The sequence below is a fragment of the Silurus aristotelis genome (assembly GCF_946808225.1).
Source record: "Silurus aristotelis genome assembly, chromosome: 24".
Taxonomy (NCBI): Eukaryota; Metazoa; Chordata; class Actinopteri; order Siluriformes; family Siluridae; genus Silurus; species Silurus aristotelis.
In genome coordinates, this window is record NC_139597.1 from 15,875,839 (window position 1) to 15,901,699 (window position 25,861).

Below are 25,861 nucleotides of genomic sequence, written 5' to 3' on the forward strand. Positions count from 1 at the left end.
TAAAATAAAAGTGTCTTTCTGGAACATTTTCTGTTTGTTTTTGTTTTTTTACAAAAGTTTTAATAACCTTTTTGTTGTTTGCTTGTAATGTTCAGATTTTCCTAAAAATATTTTAATATTACCTTTTGTATAAACAAAAAATATTGTCGCAGTATTTATACGTCATGTTTGAGGTGGCAGCGATGGCGGCCGACTGCGAATCAACTAAGAATTCTCTTTTAGAAAACGGTAATTCAGATGTGATCCAGTTGATGTAATTGTTGTAGATGTACATGGCTAAAGCCGATGTCCGATACTTTAGTGTGTGTGTGTGTATATATATATATATGCTCTGTGTGTGTGTCTGCTGTGTGTATGCTCTCTCTGTGTGTGTGTGTGTGTGTGTGTGTGTGTGTGTGTGTGTGTGTGTGTGTGTGTGTGTGTGTGTGTCTCTGCTGTGTGTATGCGCGTGTGTGTCTATGCTGTGTGTGCGCTGTGTGTGTGCTCTTTGTGTGTGTATGCTCTCTGTGTGTGTGTGTGTGTGTATGCTCTGTGTGTGTGTATGCTCTGTGTGTGTGTATGCTCTGTGTGTGTGTATGCTCTGTGTGTGTGTATGCTCTGTGTGTGTGTATGCTCTGTGTGTGTGTGTGCTCTGTGTGTGTGTGTGTATGCTCTGTGTGTGTGTGTGTGTGTGTGTGTGTGTGTGTGTGCTCTGTTTGTATGGTGTGTGTGTGTGCTCTGTGTGTGTCTGTGTATGTGTGTGCTCTGTGTGTGTCTGTGTATGCTCTGTGTGTCTGTGTGTGCTCTGTGTGTGTGTGTATGCTCTGTGTGTGCTCTGTGTGTGTGTGTATGCTCTGTGTATGCTCTGTGTGTGCTCTGTGTGTGTCTGTGTATGTGTGTGCTCTGTGTGTGTCTGTGTATGCTCTGTGTGTCTGTGTGTGCTCTGTGTGTGTGTGTATGCTCTGTGTGTGCTCTGTGTGTGTGTGTATGCTCTGTGTATGCTCTGTGTATGCTCTGTGTGTGCTCTGTGTGTGTGTGTGTGTGTGTGTGTGTGTGTGTGAGCTCTGTTTGTATGGTGTGTGTGTGTGTGTGTGTGGGTGTATGCGCTGTGTGTGGGTGTGTGGGTGTATGCGCTGTGTGTGGGTGTGTGGGTGTATGCGCTGTGTGGGTGTATGCGCTGTGTGGGTGTATGCGCTGTGTGTGGGTGTATGCGCTGTGTGTGGGTGTATGCGCTGTGTGTGGGTGTATGCGCTGTGTGGGTGTATGCGCTGTGTGGGTGTGTGCGCTGTGTGTGTGTGTGGGTGTGTGGGTGTATGCGCTGTGGGTGTGGGTGTATGCGCTGTGTGGGTGTATGCGCTGTGTGTGTGTGTGTGCGCCGTGTGCGCTGTGTGGGTGTGTGCGCTGTGTGGGTGTGTGCGCTGTGTGGGTGTGTGCGCTGTGTGTGTGTGTGTGTGTGCGCTGTGTGTGTGTGTGTGTGTGTGTGTGTGTGTGTGTGTGTGCGCTGTGTGTGTGTGTGTGTGGGTGTATGCGCTGTGGGTGTGTGGGTGTGGGTGTATGCGCTGTGGGTGTGGGTGTATGCGCTGTGGGTGTATGCGCTGTGGGTGGGTGTGGGTGTGGGTGTATGCGCTGTGGGTGTGGGTGTGGGTGTGGGTGTATGCGCTGTGGGTGTGGGTGTGGGTGTATGCGCTGTGGGTGTGGGTGTGGGTGTATGCGCTGTGGGTGTGGGTGTGGGTGTATGCGGTGTGGGTGTGGGTGTATGCGCTGTGGGTGTGGGTGTATGCGCTGTGGGTGTGGGTGTATGCGCTGTGGGTGTGGGTGTATGCGCTGTGGGTGTGGGTGTATGCGCTGTGGGTGTGGGTGTATGCGCTGTGGGTGTGGGTGTATGCGCTGTGGGTGTGGGTGTATGCGCTGTGGGTGTGGGTGTATGCGCTGTGGGTGTGGGTGTGGGTGTATGCGCTGTGGGTGTGGGTGTATGCGCTGTGGGTGTGGGTGTATGCGCTGTGGGTGGGTGTGGGTGTGGGTGTATGCGCTGTGGGTGGGTGTGGGTGTGGGTGTGGGTGTATGCGCTGTGGGTGGGTGTGGGTGTGGGTGTATGCGCTGTGTGGGTGGGTGTGGGTGTGGGTGTATGCGCTGTGTGTGTGGGTGTATGCGCTGTGTGTGTGTGTGTGTGTGTGTGTGTGTGTATGCGCTGTGTGTGTATGCGCTGTGTGTGTATGCGCTGTGTGTGTATGCGCTGTGTGTGTATGCGCTGTGTGTGTGTGTGTGCTGTCTGTGTGTGTGCTGTGTGTGTGTGTGCTCTGTGTGTGTGTGTATGCTCTGTGTGTGTGGTGTGTCCTCTGTGTGGTGTGGGTGTGTGTGTGGGTGTGTGCTCTGCGTGTGCGTGGGTGTGTGCTCTGCGTGTGCGTGGGTGCGTGCGTGGGTGTGTGCGTGGGTGTGTGCTCTGTGTGTGCGTGTGTGTGTGTGTGTGTGTGTGTGTGTGTGGGTGTATGCTCTGTGTGTGTCAGTGTGTGTGTGGGTGTATGCGCTGTGTGTGTGTGTGTGTGTGTGTGGGTGTATGCGCTGTGTGTATGCTTTATGTAGCTGTGCACGTTTGCTGTGTGTATATGCTGTGTAGTTGTGTGTGTTCTGTGTAGCTGTGTGTGTATGCTCTGTGTGCGTGTGTATGCACTCTGTGTTTGTGTGTGTATGCGCTCTGTGTGTATGGTGTATGTCTGCATTTGTGTGCTGTTTGTATGCAAGCTGTGTGTGCCATGTAGCATCTGCTGTGTATGCTGTGTTTGTATGCCTTGTCTGTGCGTGTGTATGCCTTGTGCCTGTGTGTGCATATGCCTGCTGTGTGTATGCTGTGTGTGTTTAAGTGTGTGTGTTTGGGTGTGTTTGTGTATGCTGTGTGTAGCTGTGCCTTGGTGCTGATCAGTGCCTGTGTGATGTAGAGTGTTACTCGGACTTCCTGAATGAAGTGTTTGATGTGAAGACCTACACGGCGCACGCCATCCATCATGCAGTCATTGCGGAACAGCTGGCCAAGCTTGCTGAGGGTATCAGTCAGCTGGACAAGGAGCTGCACTGCCAGGTGGGTCTGATCCAGCTGACGATCCCACTGCTCTATTTATTTATAACACCCTGGAGGAGAATATCTTGCTATACACAGATTGTTTATGTTTTCTGCAGGTTGTAGCAAGACATGAAGATCTGCTCGCTCAGGCAACTGGAATTGAGTCTCTTGAAGGTAAAATCTACTTACAGAAAAACTTATTTTGTTGCAGTAAACATTGTGTTCATATGAACAGTAAGTAACTGCTAGCATTACAGATCAAGCTAATTACCAGCCTCTACAGATAGACAGACAGACAGATCGATCCCAATAACATGTCTCGTCTATAGTAAAATCTTCACATTATCGAAATGATACAAGGGCACAAACAGTGTGAGTGCATTTCTTCTTCATAGTGTTTTGCTTCGTTCTTCTTTGAAATTTTTGCTTCAAGGGAGACAAAACACTGTAGGATAGATGGATTGGGTTTACTTTTGAGTCTGGTTCCCCTCTTGGTTTCTACAGTTGACAGTGGCTCACTCATTATGGATTTATATTATATGGAACAAACTTATAAAAAAGCTTCCCACTTGCCAATACTTCCCATATCAGCTCCATTCCAACCCACATTTACTATATTTAAAAATGTCCAAACCCTAGTCTCGGTTTTTATTACTTTCTTACTTACTGTGTTATTCTTTTTTCTTGGCTGTATTTTCTACTAAAGCTCTTTCCAGATTACAGTGCATCCAGAATGTAGTTCCTAGAGCTCTCACTGACAGCAAATATCTGCTCATGTTTTACACATACTCTTTTAACTGCATAGATTTCCCAGCTCCAGACACACCTTAATGTAAAAAGACTTGTGTGTTTACTCTCCACTGTTGCTTCTCAATACCTGTGGCTCCAGATTGCTCTCAAGTCATACATTCAGACATTTCTCCCTGTGTGTAAATTAAGGAATTCACTTCCACAGAGCCTTTTAATCTTTAAACTCATCCTGGTAACTAATGTTTTTTTTTTATTATTATAATTATTATTGTTTATCATTTTAATGTAAAGCAATAATAGTTTTGAGAGAGCATCTGTCTGCTTAATACTGGTAGCCAAATTTTTCCAGATGGTGAAAAGAAATTTCTGAATTTCCACTATTAATGCTAATAAAAATATATCATGAGCAATACAGAGATTTGAAGAAATAGAAAGGATATTTAATGAAATTATGCAAGTAATGATGCCAGTAAAATAGCTTTCATCCTTCAAAAGAATGATCTTCCAATTTGGCTTGGGTTTTGATACCTGTTCAGATAACAATTTATTTATTTATTTATTTTTTATCTTTTGTAGGTGTCCTTGAAATGATGCAGGCACGGATTGCTGCATTACAGAGTGCTGTTGACAGGTACAGCTCAACAATTTTGTGTTTGGATCTCAGTTTTGCAGTAACACTGTTATTAACAACCCTTTCTCCTCTCACAACAAAGGATAAAAGCCAAAATTGTTGATCCGTATAATAAGATTGTTGTTCGGACGTCTCAGCTCGCTCGACTGCAGGTATATATTTTTTTTCTCACTATAAGCAAACAAAAGGCGGTTATCTGCTATTTCTCTCTTCTTCCTTCGCAAAGCCTCTTCTTTAAACTTAAGGAGGGAAATTAATAGATCGATGGATAGAAAGTTTACACACAGATATGTGACTGTGGATGGTAAATGGGTTCAGGAACTGAATGCTTTCTTCTTCAGGTTGTGTGTGACCTTCTGAGGAGGATAATCCGCATCCTGTATCTAAGTAAACGGCTGCAGGGCCAGCTTCAGGGTGGAAGTCGGGAACTGACAAAAGCTGCTCAGAGTCTCAATGAACTGGGTGAGTAAGCCACTGATATTATTCTGAGCAAACTTAACCCATCTTAACCTTAGCCTCATCTGACCAACTACAGTGCACGAATACAGCTAGTTCAGGTGATATGCTCTAATATGCACTGATGTCTTCTAAAATTAAAGTTGAAGGTCCTCTGTCATTATGGAGATGAGAGCGGCCTCTAGAGGCAAATCACTGACACCACGTGCTGTTAATTTAAAGTGTCTTTATTAATTAATTTTGCATGTGTCTGTTTATTTATTTGTTTTGATTCTTTTTGTTTCAGTCTAAATGCATCTTTTATTTTACTCAATATTTCTTAATATAATGAATTTATACATTTTTATTTCATTTTGCTAATTTTTACGATTCAGTAGTTTATTTATTTATTTATTTGTAATAAAATTCAGTACTATTTTAAATTGTGTAATGTTTTTTTTTGTTTTCATCCAGTATCTATTTTAATGTGTTTTTTGTTTTTTTTGTTTTTTGTTTTTTATTCTAAAAAATGTTTTTAATTTTAAATGTTCTGTTTAATGAATCGATTATTGGCAAGTACGATCCCACCTAGCTACAGGTAAAATCCACTACAAGTCAATCTACTACAAATAAATATATATGATCTCTAAATATACACTGGGCCTTATTTAATAAATGAGGCCTGGTGTCTTTATGGTTAATTGTTCGTATTTGGATTTTATTCTGTTTTTGCTCTGTTTCTTTGCACACTGATTCCTGCACCTCACCTATTTCTCTGTTCTGCTTTAATTTTGCAAACAAATTGCAGTCGTCATTTTAGCCATGTTGTGCCTTTGTACACATTTATTAATTAGCTGATTTGTTTTTGTTTCAGAATACCTGTTTCAGGGAGTGGATCTATCTGGCATTGAGGTAATTGAAAATGACCTGCTGTTTATCAGTCGTGCACATCTGGAGGTGGAGAACCAGGCAAAAAGACTTCTGGAGCAGGGAATGGAGATTCAGGTAGGAATGTACATTGCTTGTTCTGAGAACACTGAAACAAGCTGAGTAACATGCTGCAGCTAAACAGTTACAACTTTGAAGATGTCGTTTGCTAACTTCTAACCTCTGTTATTACACAGAACCCGTCTCAGGTGGGGACGGCGCTGCAGGTCTTCTATAACCTGGGCAGTTTGAGAGAAATGATCATCAGCGTGGTGGAAGGATACAAAACCTCTGTCCATGAGAGTGTAATCAACGCCCTGGACATTAAAGTCCTTACTCAGCCTGCTAACATCAGAGGTCAATTACTGTTATTATTACAATCATTATGTGATAATTAGAAAAAAATCACAATTATGTTCTTTAATCTAAATGTAATATATCTGCTTGTGTGTGCGATGCGACTGTAGGTGCCCCAGGTCGGGCTGTAATGCCCACTCCAGGAAACACAGCTACATTTCGTGCTGCTCTTTGGACCAACCTGGAGAAAATGATGGATCAGATATGTTCTGCCTGTTCTCAGGTATAATAAAGAGGATATAAATCTATAAAGCTGTTTTTCTAAGTGAATGTTAACGTGCTTGTTCCTGTTCTGTCTGATGTGTAGGTACAGCACCTTCACAAAGTTTTGACCAAGAAAAGGGATCCGGTCACTCACGTGTGTTTCATTGATGAGTTTGTTAAGGTTTGAAAAATTATTTATTAAATTTTTGTGCGCGCGCGTGTGTGTGTGTGTGTGTGTGTGTGTGTGTGTGTGTGTGTGTGTGTGTGTGTGTGTGTGTGTGTGTGTGTGTTATAGGAGGCCCTTCTCTGAAAGCTAATGAAGTAGTTGTAAGCCAACACAATCATGACAGACCCTGAGACCAGAGAAACTAATTGTGATCAGCAGTGTCTATTAAAGTGAGGAAAATAAGTATTTGAACACCCTGCTATTTTGCAAGTTCTCCCACTCAGAAATCATGGAGGGGTCTGAAATTGTCATCGTAGGTGCATGTCCACTGTGAGAGACATAATCTAAAAAAAAAAAAAAATCCAAAAATGTTAATTATTTGTATGATACAGCTGCAAATAAGTATTTGAACACCTGTCTATCAGCTAGAATTCTGACCCTTAAAGACCTGTTAGTCTGCCTTTAAAATGTCCACCTCCACTACATTTATTATCCTAAATTACATGCACCTGTTTGAGGTCGTTAGCTGCATAAAGACACCTGTCCACCCCATACAATCAGTAAGAATCCAACTACTAACATGGCCAAGACCAAAGAGCTGTCCAAAGACACTAGAGGCAAAATTGTACACCTCCACAAGGCTGGAAAGGGCTACGGGGAAATTGCCAAGCAGCTTGGTGAAAAAAGGTCCACTGTTGGAGCAATCATTAGAAAATGGCAGAAGCTAAACATAACTGTCAATCTCCCTCGGACTGGGGCTCCATGCAAGATCTCACCTCGTGGGGTCTCAATGATCCTAAGGAAGGTGAGAAATCAGCCCAGAACTACACGGGAGGAGCTGGTCAATGAGTGCCTCTAGTGTTCAGCACGACCTGAAAAGAGCTGGGACCACCGTTTCCAAGGTTACTGTTGGCAATACACCAACAGACGTCATGGTTTGAAATCATGCATGGCACGGAAGGTTCCCCTGCTTAAACCAGCACATGTCCAGGCACGTCTTAAGTTTGCCAATGACCATTTGGATGATCCAGAGGAGTCATGGGAGAAAGTCATGTGGTCAGATGAGACCAAAATAGAACTTTTGGGTCATAATTCCACTAAACGTGTTTGGAGTAAGAAAAATGATGAGTACCATCCCAAGAACACCATCCCTACTGTGAAGCATGGGGGTGGTAGCATCATGCTTTGGGGGTGTTTTTCTGCACATGGGACAGGGCGACTGCACTGTATTAAGGAGAGGATGACCCGGGGAAATGTATTGCGAGATTTTGGGGAACAACCTCCTTTCCTCAGTTAGAGCATTGAAGATGGGTCGAGGCTGGGTCTTCCAACATGACAATGACCCGAAGCACACAGCCAGGATAACCAAGGAGTGGCTCTCTAAGAAGCATATCAAGGTTCTGGCGTGGCCTAGCCAGTTTCCCGACCTAAACCCAATACAGAATCTTTGGAGGGAGCTCAAACTCCGTGTTTCTCAGCGACAGGCCAGAAACCTGACTGAGCTAGAGAAGATCTGTGTGGACGAGTGGGCCAAAATCCCTCCTGTAGTGTGTGCACACCTGGTGAAAAACTACAGGAAACGTTTGACCTCTGTAATTGCAAACAAAGGCTACTGTACCAAATAATAACATTGACTTTCTCAGGTGTTTAAATACTTATTTGCAGCTGTATCATACAAATAAATAGTTTAAAAATCATACATTGTGATTTCTGGATTTTTTTTTATTTATTTATTTAGATTATGTCTCTCACAGTGGACATGCACCTACGATGACAATTTCAGACCCCTCCATGATTTCTGAGTGGGAGAACTTGCATAATAGCAGGGTGTTCGAATACTTATTTTCCTCACTGTATATACCACCATCATGTGCATAAGTCATAAAATACATAAAAATTGCTGTTCCTTGTTGTTTAGTAAGATGTGCAGATCAGTAAATTGGATGAACTCTGAGGTTGCATTTACATACACCAGGTTTTACTGTAAGTCTGAATCAACTTAATCCCATAGGAAGCTTCATGAAACAGAGTTAAAATAATATAAACAAAGGTGACAGAATCTAGAAGACGTGTGACATTAAGAGTGTGAGCTATTCCTTTTCAGTATTTAAAGTACTACCAGTATTGTGAGGGGAAGTGTAACCAAATATATTGGTCTGCTGGTACATGGGGATAAAGTTGTTGCTTCATGACTCCATGTTTGACATTTAGGTTACTGTCTGTATGGAGGATCTGTACATGCTCTCAGTACGTTCATGTGGGTTTACTTTTAACCCAACCTTTAAGAACTGTATTCATCCAGCGTGAGAAAATGGGCTCTGAAAATTACCCTCACCTCCAAGCCATAAACCTTTTTGTGTACTTTTGCTGTTTGGCCGGTGCTACAGAGCACCGAACACCAGGACAGCCAGGCAAATCTAGCTGGCAAGAAAAGTTTCTTCCCCCAGGCATTCTGCAGTTATATGCTCACCCCATTGTGAAAAAAAAAAATCTGTGCAATACAACTGGAGAAAAAAAATTTTTTTATAAAATTTTGCTTTTTAATTATTTATGAAAAATGTGCAACTGAAAGCTTCTGTCACCAAAGCAAAATCCTTGTAAGTGCAAACATACTTGGTAATAAAGCTCTTAGCCTTTCCAGATCAGAATCATTAATTCATTTTTTAACCTGAGTATGTTTTTTTTAAATTGTGTGTGAGCGTCATGTTTTGCTTTTTAAATATCTTCACTACAATTTTAACCTCTCTACATTGTTACCTCTCTCTCTCTCTCTTTCTCTCTCTCTCTCTCTCTCTGAAGGACGGTCAGTCAGACATCTTGTATATGTTCTGGGACTCAGTTACTCAGATGCTGTCTGTGGAACTGCAGAAGACCACTGAAGGTCCGTAACAGCTGTGTTTGTTTTATTATTTAGAATTTTTATTCTGAAAGCCTTAATACAAACTTGAAATAAAAATAAATAATAATGTAAGATTTTTTTATAAATAAATCTTCTCGGAAGTGGGCCGTGTTTTATTTTACCCTTAAATATGTCTCTAGCTGCAAACCCCTGCTTGAGAACAGATTTCTACACTAGAAGCTATATTGCTTGTTCTCAGTTTCTTGCCATAACCTGTGTCATCTGTAGTACATGTGTAGTTCCTATTTATTGCTATTTTTCATATGCAAATGTATTCAGCCTTTCATCTTGTAAATCATGTCTTGTGTCTGATGTTCATCTTCCCCCTCCTTTTATAGCCTCCACCTTTCTGAAGCAAGCTCTGGAGGGAGAGTTCCCGAAGCTTCTAAGGCTCTACAACGAGCTGTGGAAGCGGCTACAGCAGTATAGTACCAATATACAAGGCACTGTGGGAAGCAGCGGTTCAGGCCTGGATTCTGATCTGACCATCTTTGAAACAGACACACATGATCCCCTCACAGATACGAAACCAGACTATGAGTGAGTCATTCTGCATGTACACACACACACATTTAGTGACGGAAACATGACAGCATTTGAGATCCTCCTCAGTAGGGCGTTCACTGAATCCTGACAGACTACAAGACTAGAAGTGTTAATGCAAATGATCTTTTGCCCAAAATCTAGTCACATGATTTGTTTTTAAGTGGCAATAATTGACTGATGGCAGCTGGGTGGCTCTTATGTTTTTCCAAACATAAAGGCTTTTTAATATTTTTCTTGTATGTTTTGTACAGTAATTGTTTCATTTGTTACTTTTAAGAACATTGATGCTAATTAATGCAGAGTACATTTTCTATCAATCTAATATAACATCCAAATAATAATTGTGTTTGTTTTATCACCGTACTTGGTGTACTTGGTTACAATCAAGAAATCTCTTAAATAGGACCTGCCTGTTGAAGTGAAGTAGACAAAAAGATCCTCAAAAGCTAGACATCATGCTGAGATCCAAAGAAATTCAGAAACAAATGAGAAAGAAAGTAATTGATATCTATCAGTCTGGAAAAGGTTATAAAACCATTTCTAAAGCTTTAAGACTCCAGCGAACCACAGTGAGAGCCATTATTCACAAATGGCAAAAACATGGAACAGTGGAGAACCTTTCCAGGGGGGGCCGGCCGACCAAAATTACCCCAAGAGCACAGCGAAAACTCATTCAAGAGATCACAAAAGACCCCACAACAACATCCAAAGAACTGCAGGCCTCACTTGCCTCAGTTAAGGTAAGTGTTCATGACTCCACTATAAGACAGAGACTGGGCAAAAATGGTATGCATGGCAGAGTTCCAAGACTAAAACCACTGCTGAGCAAAAAGAACATTAAGGTTCGTCTTAGTTTTGCCAGAAAACATTTTGATGATCCCCAAGACTTTTGTGAAAATACTCTGTGGATTGACGAGACAAAAGTTAAACTTTTTGGAAGGTTTGTGTCCCATTACGTCTGGCGTAAAAGTTACACCGCATTTCAGAAAAAGATCATCATAGCAACAGTAAAATATGGTGGTGGTAGTGTGATGGTCTGGGGCTGTTTTGCTGCTTCAGGACCTGGAAGAATTGCTGTGATAATTGGAACCATAAATTCTGCTGTTTACCAAAAAAATCCTGAAGGAGCACGCCGGCCATCTGTTCGTGACCTCAAGCTGAAGCGAACTTGGTTTCGGCAGCAGGACAATGATCCAAAACACACCAGCAAGTCCACCTCTGACTGGCTAAAGAGTGGCCTAGTCAAAGTCCTGACCTGAATCCTATTTAAATGCTGTGGCATGACCTTAAAAAGGCGGTTCATGCTCGAAAACCCTCCAATGTGTCTGAATTACAACAATTCTGCATAGATGAGTGACCAAAATTCCTCCACAGCGCTGTAACAGACTCACTGCAAGTTATCACAAACGCTTGATTGCAGTTGTTGCTGCTAAGGGAGGCTCAACCAGTTATTAGGTTTAGGGGACAAACACTTTTTCACACAGGGCCATGTAGTTTTGGATTTAGTTTTCCCTCAATAATAAAAACCTTCATTTAAAAACTGCATGTTGTGTTCACTTGTTATCTTTTACTAATATTTTAATTAGTTTGATGATCTGAAACATTAAAGTGCGACATACATGCAAAAAAATAAGAAATCAGGAATCACTTTTTCACACCACTGTATATTATGTATGTATTTATTTAGCCTTGTGTTCCTCTGGAGTTTGTTGAGACCTTATTTATAATAATAATAATAATAATAATAATATATAAATAATATATAAACCACCTTATTTATATTATCACTGATTTTCTGTTTACAGTTGTTATAATAAGGCATCACAATGTGTCTAGTAACTCGCATCTTACTGCTTCTGCGCCGTTATATGTTTTTTTTTTTTCTTTTTTTTTCCTTTAGTCTAGAAAAAGCTCTGAAGAACTCCCTCCAGCCGTATGAAGCAGCTTATCTGTCCAAATCCCTTTCACGTCTGTTTGACCCCATCAACCTGGTGTTTCCACAGGGGGGACAAAGCCCTCCGTCCACTGATGAAATGGACAGCATCATCAAAACTATCGCCAGGTTTGAGTCTGTTACGAACTGAGGATTCAAATGTTTTCAACACTTGAAAACAAATGTATTACACCTGCTGCTGAATCTGGTGTTGTTTCACTGGATCTGTTGTAAAATGGGTCCTGTAAAACTCCTGAGTAATTATAGCTGTTTACCTGTGTTCAGACCAATAGTAAAAGTTAAGTCAAGAGGCTTTTTATTGTCATTTCTACTATACACAGTGGTAAACAGTACAGTGTTCCTTCAGAACCCTGGTTCTACACTAAACAACATAGAGCTACAACACAAAACTACATAAAGTGCATCGAGTGCAACCAACTGCAAACAGTGCAGACGAAACACAGTACAGACAGACAACACAGACAGACAGACAACAGTACAGAAAACAAAGACAATACACAACACAATATCGCACCGATATTAAACCTACTGTATACTCTGAATATACAGTACTGTGCAGTGCGGGAGCGAGTTCCATTTCAGTTCTAAAAGCTTATGTGCTGTAAAAGAAAGCTGAGATTTTTCTGCCCTGTGCTGCAGTGAGCTAAATGTGTCCCTGGTGGACCCTGGACTGATTGTTGCTGTTGCCAAGAACATCTCCAAGACAGTTCAGCTGTTCTGTGTGAAGTCTGAGCACTTGGTAAGTGTGCCATCAGGATACACCTCACTAATCTCCATAATCTTCCACAGTGTTGGTAGTAATACATGAACCCCAGGCTGATGCAGGTTATATTTTTATATATATATATATATATATATATATATATATATATATATATATATATATATATATATATATATATAATATATATATTAGGGATGCACCGAATATTCGTTCGTTTTTGGCCCGAAAGACTTTGATCACCGAAAAAACACGTCCGAAACAGTTTGTTGTGATGACACAAACAGAAACCGCTGCCTGCAGGTGCATGTCTAAATCAACATGTCTGCGGTGTGGACGTGTTTCAGTATATCTGAGAAAGACCCACGGATAGCGATGTGCAAAACATGTAATGCCGGAATTTCGTCTGTGAAAACTTTCTCCACGTCGGGTTTAATTTATCAGCTGAAATCCAAACATCCCGATCGCTATGCTGAATACGAGAGAAACGCGGCACAGAAAAGCAAAACCCCTCCGAGCACGCGCACTCCGTCTGTGGCGGACGTTTTTGAAAAGGCAGGAAGTTTCCCAGTGATAGTGTTGTATTGTTGTATCTTTAAGCAGTTGCACTTGTTCTGAATGCACTTTGTTTTTATGAAAGAACATATTTAATTTTACAACCTTTCAGCAGGCCAGAGGGCCTGTACATTATTATTTAATGTACACGAGTGCATTTAAGTTAAACATTTCAGTTTGAATTTTAATTTATTTTATCCTGTGCATTGTTGCAATGTGCTATAAATAAATATTTTAATAATTTTTTATTGATTTATTTTTTGAAACTTCAATATTTAATTTATGCAATTGAAATGCCCTGATTTTAGTAAGTTTAGTACACAATCATAGGCATAAATGCAATAGTAATAATAATTGGCATAATATCTTTCGGTGTTTCGGTTATTGGTTTCGGCCAAGAATTTTCATTTCGGTGCATCATATATATATAAATATATTACACTCACTCACTCACCGGCCACTTTATTAGGTACACCTTACTAGTACCAGGTTGGACCCCCTTTTGCCTTCAGAACTGCCTTAATCCTTTGTGGAATAGATTCAACAAGGTACTGGAAACATTGCTCAGAGATTTTGGTCCATATTGACATGATAGCATCACGCAGTTGATACAAGGCAGGATGGATCCATGCTTTCATGTTGTTGACGCCAAATTCTGACCTTACCATCCAAATGTCGCAGCAGAAATCGAGACTCATCAGACCAGGCAATGTTTTTCCAATCTTCTATTGTCCAATTTTGGTGAACCTGTGCGAATTGTAGTCTCAGTTTCCTGTTCTTAGCTGTCAGGAGTGGCACCCGGTGTGGTCTTCTGCTGCTGTAGCCCATCTGCCTCAAGGTTCGACGTGTTGTGAGTTCAGAGATGCTCTTCTGCATACCTCGGTTGTAATGAGTGGTTATTTGAGTTACTGTTGCCTTTCTATCAGCTCGAACCAGTCTGGCCATTCTCCTTTGACCTCTGGCATCAACAAGGCATTTGCGCCCACAGAACTGCTGCTCACTGGATATTTTCTCTTTTTCGGACCATTCTCTGTAAACCCTAGAGATGGTTGTATGTGAAAATCCCAGTAGATCAGCAGTTTCTGAAATACTCAGACCAGCCCGTCTGGACCAACAACCATGCCACGTTCAAAGTCACTTAAATCGCCTTTCTTCCCCATTCTGATGCTCGGTTTGAACTGCAGCAGATCGTCTTGACCATGTCCACATGTTTAAATGCATTGAGTTGCTGCCATGTGATTGACTGATTAGAAATTTGTGTTAACAAGCAGTTGGAAAGGTGTACCTATATATGTATATATATATATATATATATGTGTATATGTATATGTGTGTGTGTGTATGTATGTATGTATGTATGTGTGTGTGTGTATATATATTACAGACCAAAAGTTTGGACACACCTGCTCATTCAAAGAGTTTTCTTTATTTTCATGACTATGAAAATTGTAGATTCACACTGAAGGCATCAAAACTATGAATTAACACATGTGGAATTATATACATAACAAAAAAGTGTGAAACAACTGAAAAATGTCATATTCTAGGTTCTTCAAAGTAGCCACCTTTTGCTTTGATTACTGCTTTGCACACTCTTGGCATTCTCTTGATGAGCTTCAAGAGGTAGTCACCTGAAATGGTCTTCCAACAGTCTTGAAGGAGTTCCCCGACTTGTCCGGGCACTTGTTGGCCCTTTTGCCTTCACTCTGCAGTCCAGCTCACCCCTAAACCATCTCGATTGGGTTCAGGTCCGGTGACTGTGGAGGCCAGGTCATTTGGCGCAGCACCCCATCACTCTTCTTCTTGGTCAAATAGCCCTTACACAGCCTGGAGGTGTGTTTGGGGTCATTGCCCTGTTGAAAAATAAATGATGGCCCAACTAAACGCAAACCGGATGGAATAGCATGCCGCTGCAAGATGCTATGGTAGCCATGCTGGTTCAGTATGCCTTCAATTTTGAATTAATCCCCAACAGTGTCACCAGCAAAGCACCCCCACACCATCACACCTACTCCTCCATGCTTCACGGTGGGAACCAGGCATGTAGAATCCATCCGTTCACCTTTTCTGCGTCGCACAATGACACGGTGGTTGGATCTCAAATTTGGACTCATCAGACCAAAGCACAGATTTCCACTGGTCTAATGTCCATTCCTTGTGTTCTTTAGCCCAAACAAGTCTCTTCTGCTTGTTGCCTTTCTTTAGCAGTGGTTTCCTAGCAGATATTCTACCATGAAGGCCTGATTCACACAGTCTCCTCTTAACAGTTGTTGTAGAGATGTGTCTGCTGCTAGAACTTTGTGTGCCATTGACCTGGTCTCTAATCTGAGCTGCTGTTAACCTGCGATTTCTGAGGCTGGTGACTCGGATGAACTTATCCTCCGCAGCAGAGGTGACTCTTGGTCTTCCTTTCCTGGGGCGGTCCGCATGTGAGCCAATTTCTTTGTAGCGCTTGATGGTTTTTGTGACTGCACTTGGGGACACTTTCAAAGTTTTCCCAATTTTTCGGACTGACTGACCTTCAAGTAATGATGGCCACTCGTTTTTCTGTACTTAGCTGCTTTTTTCTTGCCATAATACAAATTCTAACAGTCTATTCAGTAGGACTATCAGCTGTGTATCCACCTGACTTCTGCACAACACAACTGATGGTCCCAACCCCATTTATAAGGCAAGAAATCACACTTATTAAACCTGACAGGGAACACCTGTGAAGTGACAACCATTTCAGGTGACTACCTCTTGAAGCTCATCAAGAGAATGCCAAGAGTGTGCAAAGCAGTAATCAAAGCAAAAGGTGGCTACTTTGAAGAACCTAGAATATGACATATTTCAGTTGTTTCAAATTTTTTTGTTATGTATATAATTCCACGTGTTAATTCATAGTTTTGATGGCTTCAGTGTGACTCTCCAATTTTCATAGTCATGAAAATAAAGAAAACTCTTTGAATGAGAAGGTGTGTCCAAAGCTTTGGACTGTACTGTGTGTGTGTGTGTGTGTGTGTATGTATGTGTATGTATATGTGTGTATATATATATATATGTATGTATATGTATGTGTATATACATATATATACACACACAGTGGAACCTCGGAGCTCACGAGGGTTAGGGACCAAGACCGGTCGCGAGTTCCGAATTTTCGCGACCTTTTGATACGCCCCTTCCAACCCAGTAAAAATCCAAAGAACACTATACGAAATCGATTTAGATGAGTAAATAACACTATTTCACTCCATAACACTTAATTATTAGACAATTTTAATGAGATAAACCTTGATTAGAATTGTTAAAACTAGCGTTTTGAGCAGCTCGCGGTTGCTCACGAGCCGATCTGAATGAGAGTCGCCGGTCGGAATGAAAGTCACGAGCATGCGAGGTCGCGAGCGCTGAGGCCGCGAGCTCCGAGGTTCCACTGTGTGTATATGTGTGTGTGTGTGTGTGTGTGTGTGTGTGTGTGTGTGTGTGTGTGTGTATGTGTATATATATATATATGTATGTATATATGTATATATATGTGTATATATATATATATAATATATATATATACACACACATACATACGTGTGTGTGTGTTTCAGATCATCAAACTAATTAAAATATTAGTAAAAGTTAACACAAGTGAACAAATCATGAAGGTTGTTATTATTAAGGGAAAACAAAATCCAAAACTACATGGCCCTGTGTGAAAAAGTGTTCGCCCCCCGTTAAAATTGTGGTTTATCACGAGTTAAATTTCTCCAGTCACACCCAGGTCTGATTACTGCCACACCTGTTCACAATCAAGAAATCTCTTAAATAGGACCTGCCCGACAAAGTGAAGTAGACCAAAAGATCCTCAAAAGCTAGACATCATGCCAAGTTAGTCATCAATTAGATCGATCAGTCTGAAAAAGGTTATAAAGCCATTTCTAAAGCTTTGGGACTCCAGCGAACCACAGTTTGTGTTCCATTACATCTGGCATTAAAGTAACACAGCATTTCAGAAACAAAACATCATAGTAACAGTAAAATATGGTGGTGGTAGTGTGATGGTCTGGGGCTGTTTTGCTGCTTCATGCTCAAAAACCCTCCAATGTGGCTGAATTACAACAATTCTGCATAGATGAGTGACAAATTCCTCCACAGCGCTGTAACAGACTCCCTGCAAGTTATCACAAATGCTTGATTGCAGTTGTTGCTGCTAAGGGAGTCCCAAACAGTTATTAGGGTTAGGGGACATGTTTAAATTTTTTTTTTTATTAGTTTGATGATCTAAAACATTAAAGTGTGACAAACATGAAAAAAAAAAGAAGAAATCAATACGTGTGTGTATGTTTGTTTATTTTTCCCTGATAAGTGAGCTCATCACATTTTGTATACCGTATTTTCTGTATTATTATATTCCGCTACTTTTTTCCCACGTTTTGAACCCCGCGGCTTAAACCACGAAGCGGCTAATTTATGGATTTTTCCCGGGTTTTTTCCGGTTTCACAAGCTTCAAGCCCCCAAAAACTGAACCTCATAACATTAGACCAATGAAATTGCCGAACGGCTTTAGGTGAACCAGTGAAACTCTTTATATTAAATCAGATGCGCTCCCACTGAATCGGGCCGCACCACATCATAAATATGATTAGGATGAGGTTCCTCTGATGTTTGACCTGCCGCTCACTCGGACTGTCTACAGGAAATGCGAATCATTCGTCACGCTGAAAACAACCGGGCATGAAAAAACACACTTCACCTGTGTTCTGAGCTGCACGGCATCGGGAGAAAAGCTTCACCGATGGTGATTTTTAAACGCACGACGATGCCAAAAGAAAAACCAAGAGAAATAGTTGTGAAAGGAAGGAGGAAGACAGTGAACAATGACTTTCTTGGTAGGCTACTGTTTAGATACAAGCCGTGTTACAGGCACTGTCTTTCATTAAAGCCTGTGTAAAGTTCATTAGTTTCAGTGTAGACACCTGCAGGTGCGGCGTATTTATGTTCAAAATAAAAATCTTTGTCAAATTCAGAGGGTGCGGCTTATATTTGGGTGTCCTTAATAGTCTGGAAATTACGGTAAATATTTCTCTGCACGTGACATCTGTCAGTGTTACACACAGTGTTATTTTCCGCTTAAATAATCGAGTGTACAAATGCATAAATGTGATAAAATTTTGGAAAAGCTTATTTTTGAAAATGGAAATGTTAAAGATACATACAAAGCAGCAACCGAAGCAATGCGATACGATTCACCCCAATGCAATATGATTTCCGTTTAATTCAACACAATGTGATTCAATGCAGTAGATGATATGAAAAGAATATGATGCTATGAAGTTTAATATGGTACTGATAGTTCACTTTTATTTCTTTGGTTCAAACAGACAGCAAATCATCAATTTACTTAAGTCCTTGCTGCCCTTAACGCACGGCCATTTTACAAACAGGTATTTGTAGTGAAAAAAAATTAAAGGGAAACAGTCGTTCTTTTCCTGTTTTGTCTCCAGGAAGACACAGCTCTGCCTCTGCCATGTTAATCTGTATTCTATGTGACTTTCAGGACACGCCTCGGTCTCCGTAGTGCTGTGATACTTCTTATTCATGTAGCAGCTCTCTCTCTCTCTCTCTCTCATTTAAAATCTCTCTCTTACTGTCTCTCTCACACACTTTCTCTTTTCCTCAGCTCTGTACACAGGGCGATGCCAGCCAAGTGATCGGTCCTTTGACAGAAGGTCAGAGGAGAAATGTAGCAGTGGTTAATTCACTTTATCACCTGCAGCAGTCTGTGACTAAAGTGAGCACACACACGCACACAAAAACACACACACACACACACAAACAGAACAAAAAGATCTATCATTAGCTGTGATAAATTTCCTGGAATGTGATGGGAATGGTTTTAGGAAGTGTAAAATGTTTTCAGCTTAAATGTTGATTAATTGATGAAGAGAAAAATGCTGCTGAAGACAATCATGTTCAAAACATATTGACTGTGTTACTAGCAAACGCTCTCTCTGTGTGTGTTCAGGTAATATCCACACTTCCTTCCTTCCCTCCAGATGCAGAGCAAGTACTTACATCATCTTTAGAGGTAACACACACAATAAAACCTGTATTTCAGTCTGTAATTATTTATATAATTTGACAAATACCAAAAAAAAACAGAGGTCTAAACAGTAGGTAAGAAGATGCAGTTTCCTGCTAGTTTTATTTGTATCTCAACTGTAATCAACATTAATATTCATTTAAACATTCATCAGTGTGCTGTACAATGTTCATGTTAATTTATGCTTTGTAAAAAACATTTCATTTTCGCACAGTAACATCTAATAAATTCTCTTCAATCTTAGAAGTTGCAAAAAAGAATAAAAAAAGGCAAACTTAAAATGTGATCCTTTAAGTGTAGACAAGGTGACCATCATTTTTCCTTTTTTTCTTTTTATTTATTTAATTTTTTTACTTCATGGCTCAAACAATATAGGAAACACTTTTATCCCACATTGACTCTCAATTAACAAAATAAAAAAAAATTTAAGTCTCTTCTGTTGCCAGATTTTGAGTATTTATGAAGAAAAGCAATAGAAGACTAGTTTAAGCTTAAGTAAAAAATGGCTGGAATAAAATGTAAAAATTCATGTATTCAATTTATTGTAATATCAGTCATGTTTTTGTTCATTGTTTTGTTTTACACATTTCTACTTTCATTACATCGTTATTTGTGTGGTTTCTTAGGCAGTTCAGGCTCTAATGGACAGTGCAGTCCAGCCGCTGTTAATGTCCGTTACAGACTCTGTGGAAGCCATTCTCCTCACCATGCACCAGGAAGACTTCTCTGGGTAAATCACCCAAACACCACCCCTCAAAATACCATCCTCCTGTCATTCCTTTCATCTTCCTTTCATGCAGTCAGTCATGAAACCATGATGTCAGGCCACTTTGAAAGGCATTGTAGTGAGGGGTCTAACAGGGTTAGATGTCAGAGTTACAGACTTTCAGCTCTGTTTATTTGTGAAAGGCCATTCAAGGTCAAAGTTTTTTACCATTTCAAATGGACCTTTTATCAGTTTATACACTAAAATTAATCAAAAACTAAGATGCAGTTCACTCATCTAAATTATATGAACATTATTTTAATTATAAAAACATTTAAAACTAAACAGAATAAGATATTTGGTTACTTGTAGTGAGGAAGCCTTGATTTAATTTTTTTTTTTTTTTTTTTCTTCATATTTTCAAACCTTTACATTATCACTGGTCATCTGATGCACACGTTTACTGTAACTTCCACTTTACCACACACAAAGGATTATATGTTTTATTATACATTATATATGTTCAATATGTACCCATGGTTGTGTGTTTATGTCTTTCAAGTCCTCTCTTAGCTGGAGAGAAGCCGGACATGCCCTGCTCTCTGTATATGCGAGAGCTGCAAGGTTTTATATCCCGGGTGATGAATGATTACTTCTGCTACTTGCAGTCAGTGGACTTCCTTTATGACCGAACAGACGCTATCGCTCAACGTGCCATCACGCTATTCGTGCGCCATGCCTGCCTTCTGCGGCCCCTCAGCGAGGGAGGCAAGATGAGACTGGCAGCAGACTTTGCCCAGGTGAGGAAGGTGAAAAGGAGGAGAAGAATTCAAATGTTTCTGACTAAGTCTAAGCGCAGTTAGGAAAGGTTCTGCACTTCAATCAGCAAATAAGATATGATGTAATTAGGTTCAGTGTTTTTAGTATTAGTTTTTCCTAATAGTGATGCTTGATGTCTGTCTTGGATTGTCAAGTTTATTTCTATAGCGCTTTTCACAACAGACATTGTCTCAAAGGAGCTTTACAGAATTTAACAGTTAAGGTGAAGTTTAGGACTGATCCGGTTTAAATATCTGCTCTTGTTTAACATAGCTAAAAACATAATTTCCATATGTCTCACATCAGCAGTGTGATCAGCCTAACAGATCTGCTGCTTGCCGGATTTTAATTCTCTGTAAACTCTAAAGACTGTTATGTGTAAAAATAAATACTCAATCCAGTCCACCTGGAGCTAAAAAACGTTAAAAACTACTGAGATTAAATTATTTCTATATTACTATGTCCCTGGCATCTTCAGGGTCACTCAAACCACATCCTACACTATTGATTAGTATTTAAGTGACATTTATTCCTGCACTAAATGTGTATCAGTTGGCAAGATCTCTCCAGATTTCCAAGATCTATAATAGATAAGTAGAATCTTATTCTCATAAAAGCTTAAACTCAGAGCAATGTTATTGTGGATTTGATGAAGCTAATGTAACTAGCTTATTGGGTAGAATGGTCATTTCTATGATATTTTACATCTGAGTATCAATGCCAACTAGAGAAGCAAACGCTGACATTTTTACAACAAATTTATTAAAAATGACATTACATTTTTATTATAATAATACTTGTCCATTCAAAACTAGCAACTTATTTACTTTTATTTAAATATAATTTTGTCTGAATATTTTTATTGTTAATTTTTTTTAATCTAGACATACTATCTTCAGTTCAACTTTCATGCTTTTTCAATTCTCTGTACAGGATTTTTGCATCCTCTCACACTGAGCAGCAGTGTTGGGCAACGTTAATTTTAAAAGTAATGCATTACAATATTGAGTTACTCCCCAAAAAAGTAACTAATTACGTTACTTAGTTACTTTTTATGGAAAGTAATGCGTTATATTACTTTTGCGTTACTTTTGCATTACTTGTATCTCTTTCACGCCTTACAGGTGTAACAGGTGTAATATAGATAATTGCCATTAAGAAATAAGTTATATTAGAGCAAAAGACATTTCTTAAACATTTAAAATGCTTAATAACTTCTTAGAGAACAATAAGATGATCGACTACATTTTGACCACAAGGCTGAACACTTTCCAGTCGCACTTCTGTACACTGCTTTGCAATCAAGGTTAAAGGTGTGGGCTGCACATCGGTTATGTGGAGGGAGAACATACCTTTCGCTGTCATCTCGTAAAACATCGTGCAATTCCGTAAATATGACCTCGTCCTCGTCTACATCATTCTCTGCTTCATCATCAGCTTGAAACATTCTGAACGCTTTTTACAAAGTTCGCGCTATTATCAGTGACTGCGGCACTGCGGCAGAGCTGCAGTGGTGGAAAATCGGCAAATGTTTTCTATATTTCTGTTTCCATATACTCAACATTATACACACACACATCCACACACACACACACACACACACACACATCTGTAGTGCTGTGCTTTGCATGCAGATGTTTTTTTTTTTTTTTTTGGTATTTTTTGCAGTTGACTAGAGCTTTTCTCCAACACATAATCTACACTACACCATTATTCCTTTCTCCTTTTCCTCGACTATTTCAAAATAATAAGAATACTTCCATCACAGTAATGTAATGCTCTGGTTTGCCATCTCCGCTTTTGACCAGTTTCTGTTCCCGCGGCTCGCACATATGAGTGCGCGAATTCTATGCAAAATAATTTAACTGAAAAGTAACTCGCATTACTTTTTTTAAAAAGTAACTCGTGTGTGTGTGTGTGTGTGTGTGTGTGTGTGTGTGTGTGTCAGATGGAACTGGCTGTGGCTCCACTTTGCAGACGGATATCAGACCTGGGAAAAGCATATCGCTTGCTGCGCTCTTTCAGGTGAGTGTGTGTGAGAGACAGTAAATCCTGTGAGAGAAAAGGTGTGAGATGCAGTAAATAGTGATTTAGTAATGTAAGATTAATGGAGGTCATGAAAATATCCTGTTTCCTCACCAAAAGACACAGTTTAAGTTACATTTGTTACGCAAATGATTTAGCATCGCCTCTTAAACTCACAATATTTAAATAGAACATAAAATATTGTCACAGGGAGTTTTTCTTCACCAGCACTTCTGACTCTCTCATGATGCTCATGAACTTATATTTAGGGATGAATTAAAAATGTATATTCTCTATTCATCTGTTTATTTTTGTGAAGCTGTTTTGCACTTGTAAAAATAAATTTTAATTGAAATGTAATTAATGACAGAGATTTTCTGTCCATTTACTTGACTTCTCTAAAAATTGTAAATGTCGATTTGGTTCAACTGATTTATATTTACATTCTTTAATTTTTGCATATTGGTCTTTTTTCAGTGATAAGTAATATTTCATACATTCATATACCTCAAAATAACATATTTTTTCATCCCTTAAAAAATGATTGCTGACTGCACCACCTTCACGTTTATTTCTATACACTGAAAATATGCTAAAGTGACATGCAAAAATTCACTGATCTTCAGAAGCCCTTCTTTACCATTTGATTAACCAGTAATTATAATAACTATAAGAATAAAAAATAAAACATCTGAGGTATGAACTCAGAGCACAGAGCAGTTATAGAAGTACGTGACACAAATAAATTGTATGTATAATTTGAATGCGCGCATGTGTCTCAAGGTGTTACTTTATTATAAGTGTATATTATTTGGATTGTAAAACACCGTTGCACTACATCATTTACATTTATGCCATTTGGCAGGCGCCCTTATCCAGAGGACTTACAATTATCATTGCAATCTTTCATACAACTGAGCAGTTGAGGGTTAAGGGCCTTGCTCAAGGGCCCAGCTGTGGCAGCTAAGTTGTGGTGGGATTTGAACTCGCGTCCTTCTGATCAGACGTCCAACTTCTTAACCAATGAGCTACCTCTTATCCATGTTTAATGATTTTTGTCAACATTAATTGGCCATGGTCTTAAAAAAGAGCTAAACATAACCTAAATGTTTAATAAGTAAATATATGGTGTGTGTGTGTATATGTGTGTGTATATGTGTGTGTATATGTGTGTGTATATGTGTGTGTGTGTGTGTGTGTGTGTGTGTGTGTGTTCGTTCGTTCGTTCGTTCGTTCCAGGCCTCTTCTTTTTCAGACTAGTGAGCTCATTGCCAGCAGTCAGGCTGTGGGTGATTTGATTCCCTATAGTACCATATTGCACTTCCTGTTTTCTCGTGCTCCAGCAGAACTTAAATCTCCTCACCAGGTACAGAATTACTTTATAAATTAGTGTGTATGCGTGTTTTTTTTTTTTTTTTTTTTTTTTCTCTTCATTAATTTACACTCCATAATAACAAACAATTTCAGAAATGTCTGTTAATTATTTTTAATAAAAAATCCTGAAATATTACGTGTACATAAGTATTCACACTCTTTACTAAGTACTTAGTTGAAGCACATTTGGCAACAACTGCCAACAAATTTGAGTCTTTTTAGGTATGATGCAACGAGCATTGCACACCTGGATTGGGGAATTTTCTGCTTTTCTTCATGGCAAATCCTCTGAAGCTCAGTCAGGTTGAATGGGGACTCGGTGTACAGCCACATTCGAGTCTGTTTGGTAGGGTTTAAGTCAAGTCTCTGGCTGAGCCAATTGTCTCTAAGCCACTCATGTATTGTCTTGGCGGTGTGCTTAGGGTTGTTATCATGTAGGAAGATGAATCTTCGGGCCAAACTGAGGTCCTGAGAGCTGTGGTCCTGAGTCCTTCAGGTGCCTGTTGGCAAACTCCAAGTGGAATTCCATGGATTTTGCCCTTTCCACAGGTAGACTCATCAAGAGAAATGGCAGGCACCTGAGCTGATTTTTCAAATGTTGTTACAAAGGGTGTAAATACTTATATACGTGATATTTCATCAAATTTTTTATTTTACACAACACAGGATATTTAAAGACAGTATATTTAATGCTTTTGCACACAGAGAGCAGAGTGGTCTATAGCGAGGTACTCTCAGTGGCTTGATGACCATCCCTCTGAAAAGGATCGCCTTGTTCTCATCAGGTAATCGAGTCATTAGAACATGCCATAAGTATTAATGACCAAGGTGGCCATCTTAACCTTCTCCACTGACACAATCATACACTTTATAATACCGACATGCATGTTGCTTTGGCAGTAAAAATGCATTTTTAATGCCTATAAATAACATCAAGTTGAATTAAGAGAAATAGGAGAAGAGAAGGTGAGAAAGATAGAACATTATAAACAAATGAAAGAGAGAAGCCGGTGAAAAATTCTCCTTTTATATCACCTCAACAATAATAAAACTATAATGTACATTCAGTGCCTCCAGTAACGATGGGTTTCTTTCTGGGTTTGGTTCATTTCAAATTGAATTATTACTGCTTGAACCCAGTTTCAGGGTTTACAGGGTAAAGTTTTACTGAAACTGACAATCTGTACTTCATCACTGTTCAGCTTTAAATGTGAATCTCTTTCTCCTCATGTCCAGGGGAGCTCTGGAGGCCTATGTGCAGTCTGTTAAAGCCAGACAGGGAAAGAATTTTGCACCGGTGTATCCCATCATGCTCCAGCTCCTGCAGAAGGCCACCAGTGGGTTGGCAGAGAGATGAAAGACCAAGGATCATCCAGATTAATGCTATCCCTCTTTTATTGACTCGTTCTTTAAGAAATCTTTAAAAAAGTTTTTTCTTTTATAAGGTGTGAGGTTTTATGAAGTATATATAATTATTTAGAAAAAACACTGATTATGGAGTAATGTTGAATTATTATGAATTATATATGTTTGGCAAGTTTTTTTTTTCTTCGGGATTAATGTACTTTCAGAACACACTACTGTAGCAGGGTGTTGAGATGCTGATTAAAGTGAGCTTTTAATCACAGTCAGAATCTATGGGTCTTATTTGGATAAACACAAAAACCAAAATCACACACAA

The 25,861-nt window shown here is 39.8% G+C and overlaps 1 protein-coding gene across 1 annotated transcript; it reads left to right on the top strand.

Moving 5' to 3' along the window:
* cog5 (component of oligomeric golgi complex 5) lies at nucleotides 1-25,807 on the top strand. The gene is made up of 22 exons (XM_083528388.1): nucleotides 1-228; nucleotides 2,913-3,052; nucleotides 3,151-3,208; nucleotides 4,361-4,415; nucleotides 4,498-4,567; nucleotides 4,757-4,877; nucleotides 5,725-5,855; nucleotides 5,975-6,134; nucleotides 6,245-6,357; nucleotides 6,442-6,519; nucleotides 9,304-9,385; nucleotides 9,742-9,943; nucleotides 11,850-12,011; nucleotides 12,543-12,642; nucleotides 18,834-18,944; nucleotides 19,179-19,241; nucleotides 19,883-19,986; nucleotides 20,525-20,762; nucleotides 22,730-22,806; nucleotides 24,046-24,172; nucleotides 24,886-24,965; nucleotides 25,417-25,807. Exons 1-22 carry the CDS (start codon nucleotides 165-167, stop codon nucleotides 25,535-25,537), a joined length of 2,457 nt encoding a protein of 818 aa, XP_083384514.1. The 5' UTR covers nucleotides 1-164; the 3' UTR covers nucleotides 25,538-25,807.
* Nucleotides 25,808-25,861: the final 54 nt, after the last annotated feature.

Coding starts and splice junctions, on each gene's coding strand:
- cog5 (XM_083528388.1), top strand. CDS start 165: ATGTTTGAGGTGGCAGCGATGGCGGCCGACTGCGAATCAACTAAGAAT. Junction 4,416..4,497: donor TTACAGAGTGCTGTTGACAG/GTACAGCTCAAC, acceptor CTCACAACAAAG/GATAAAAGCCAAAATTGTTG. Junction 12,012..12,542: donor ATCATCAAAACTATCGCCAG/GTTTGAGTCTGT, acceptor CCTGTGCTGCAG/TGAGCTAAATGTGTCCCTGG.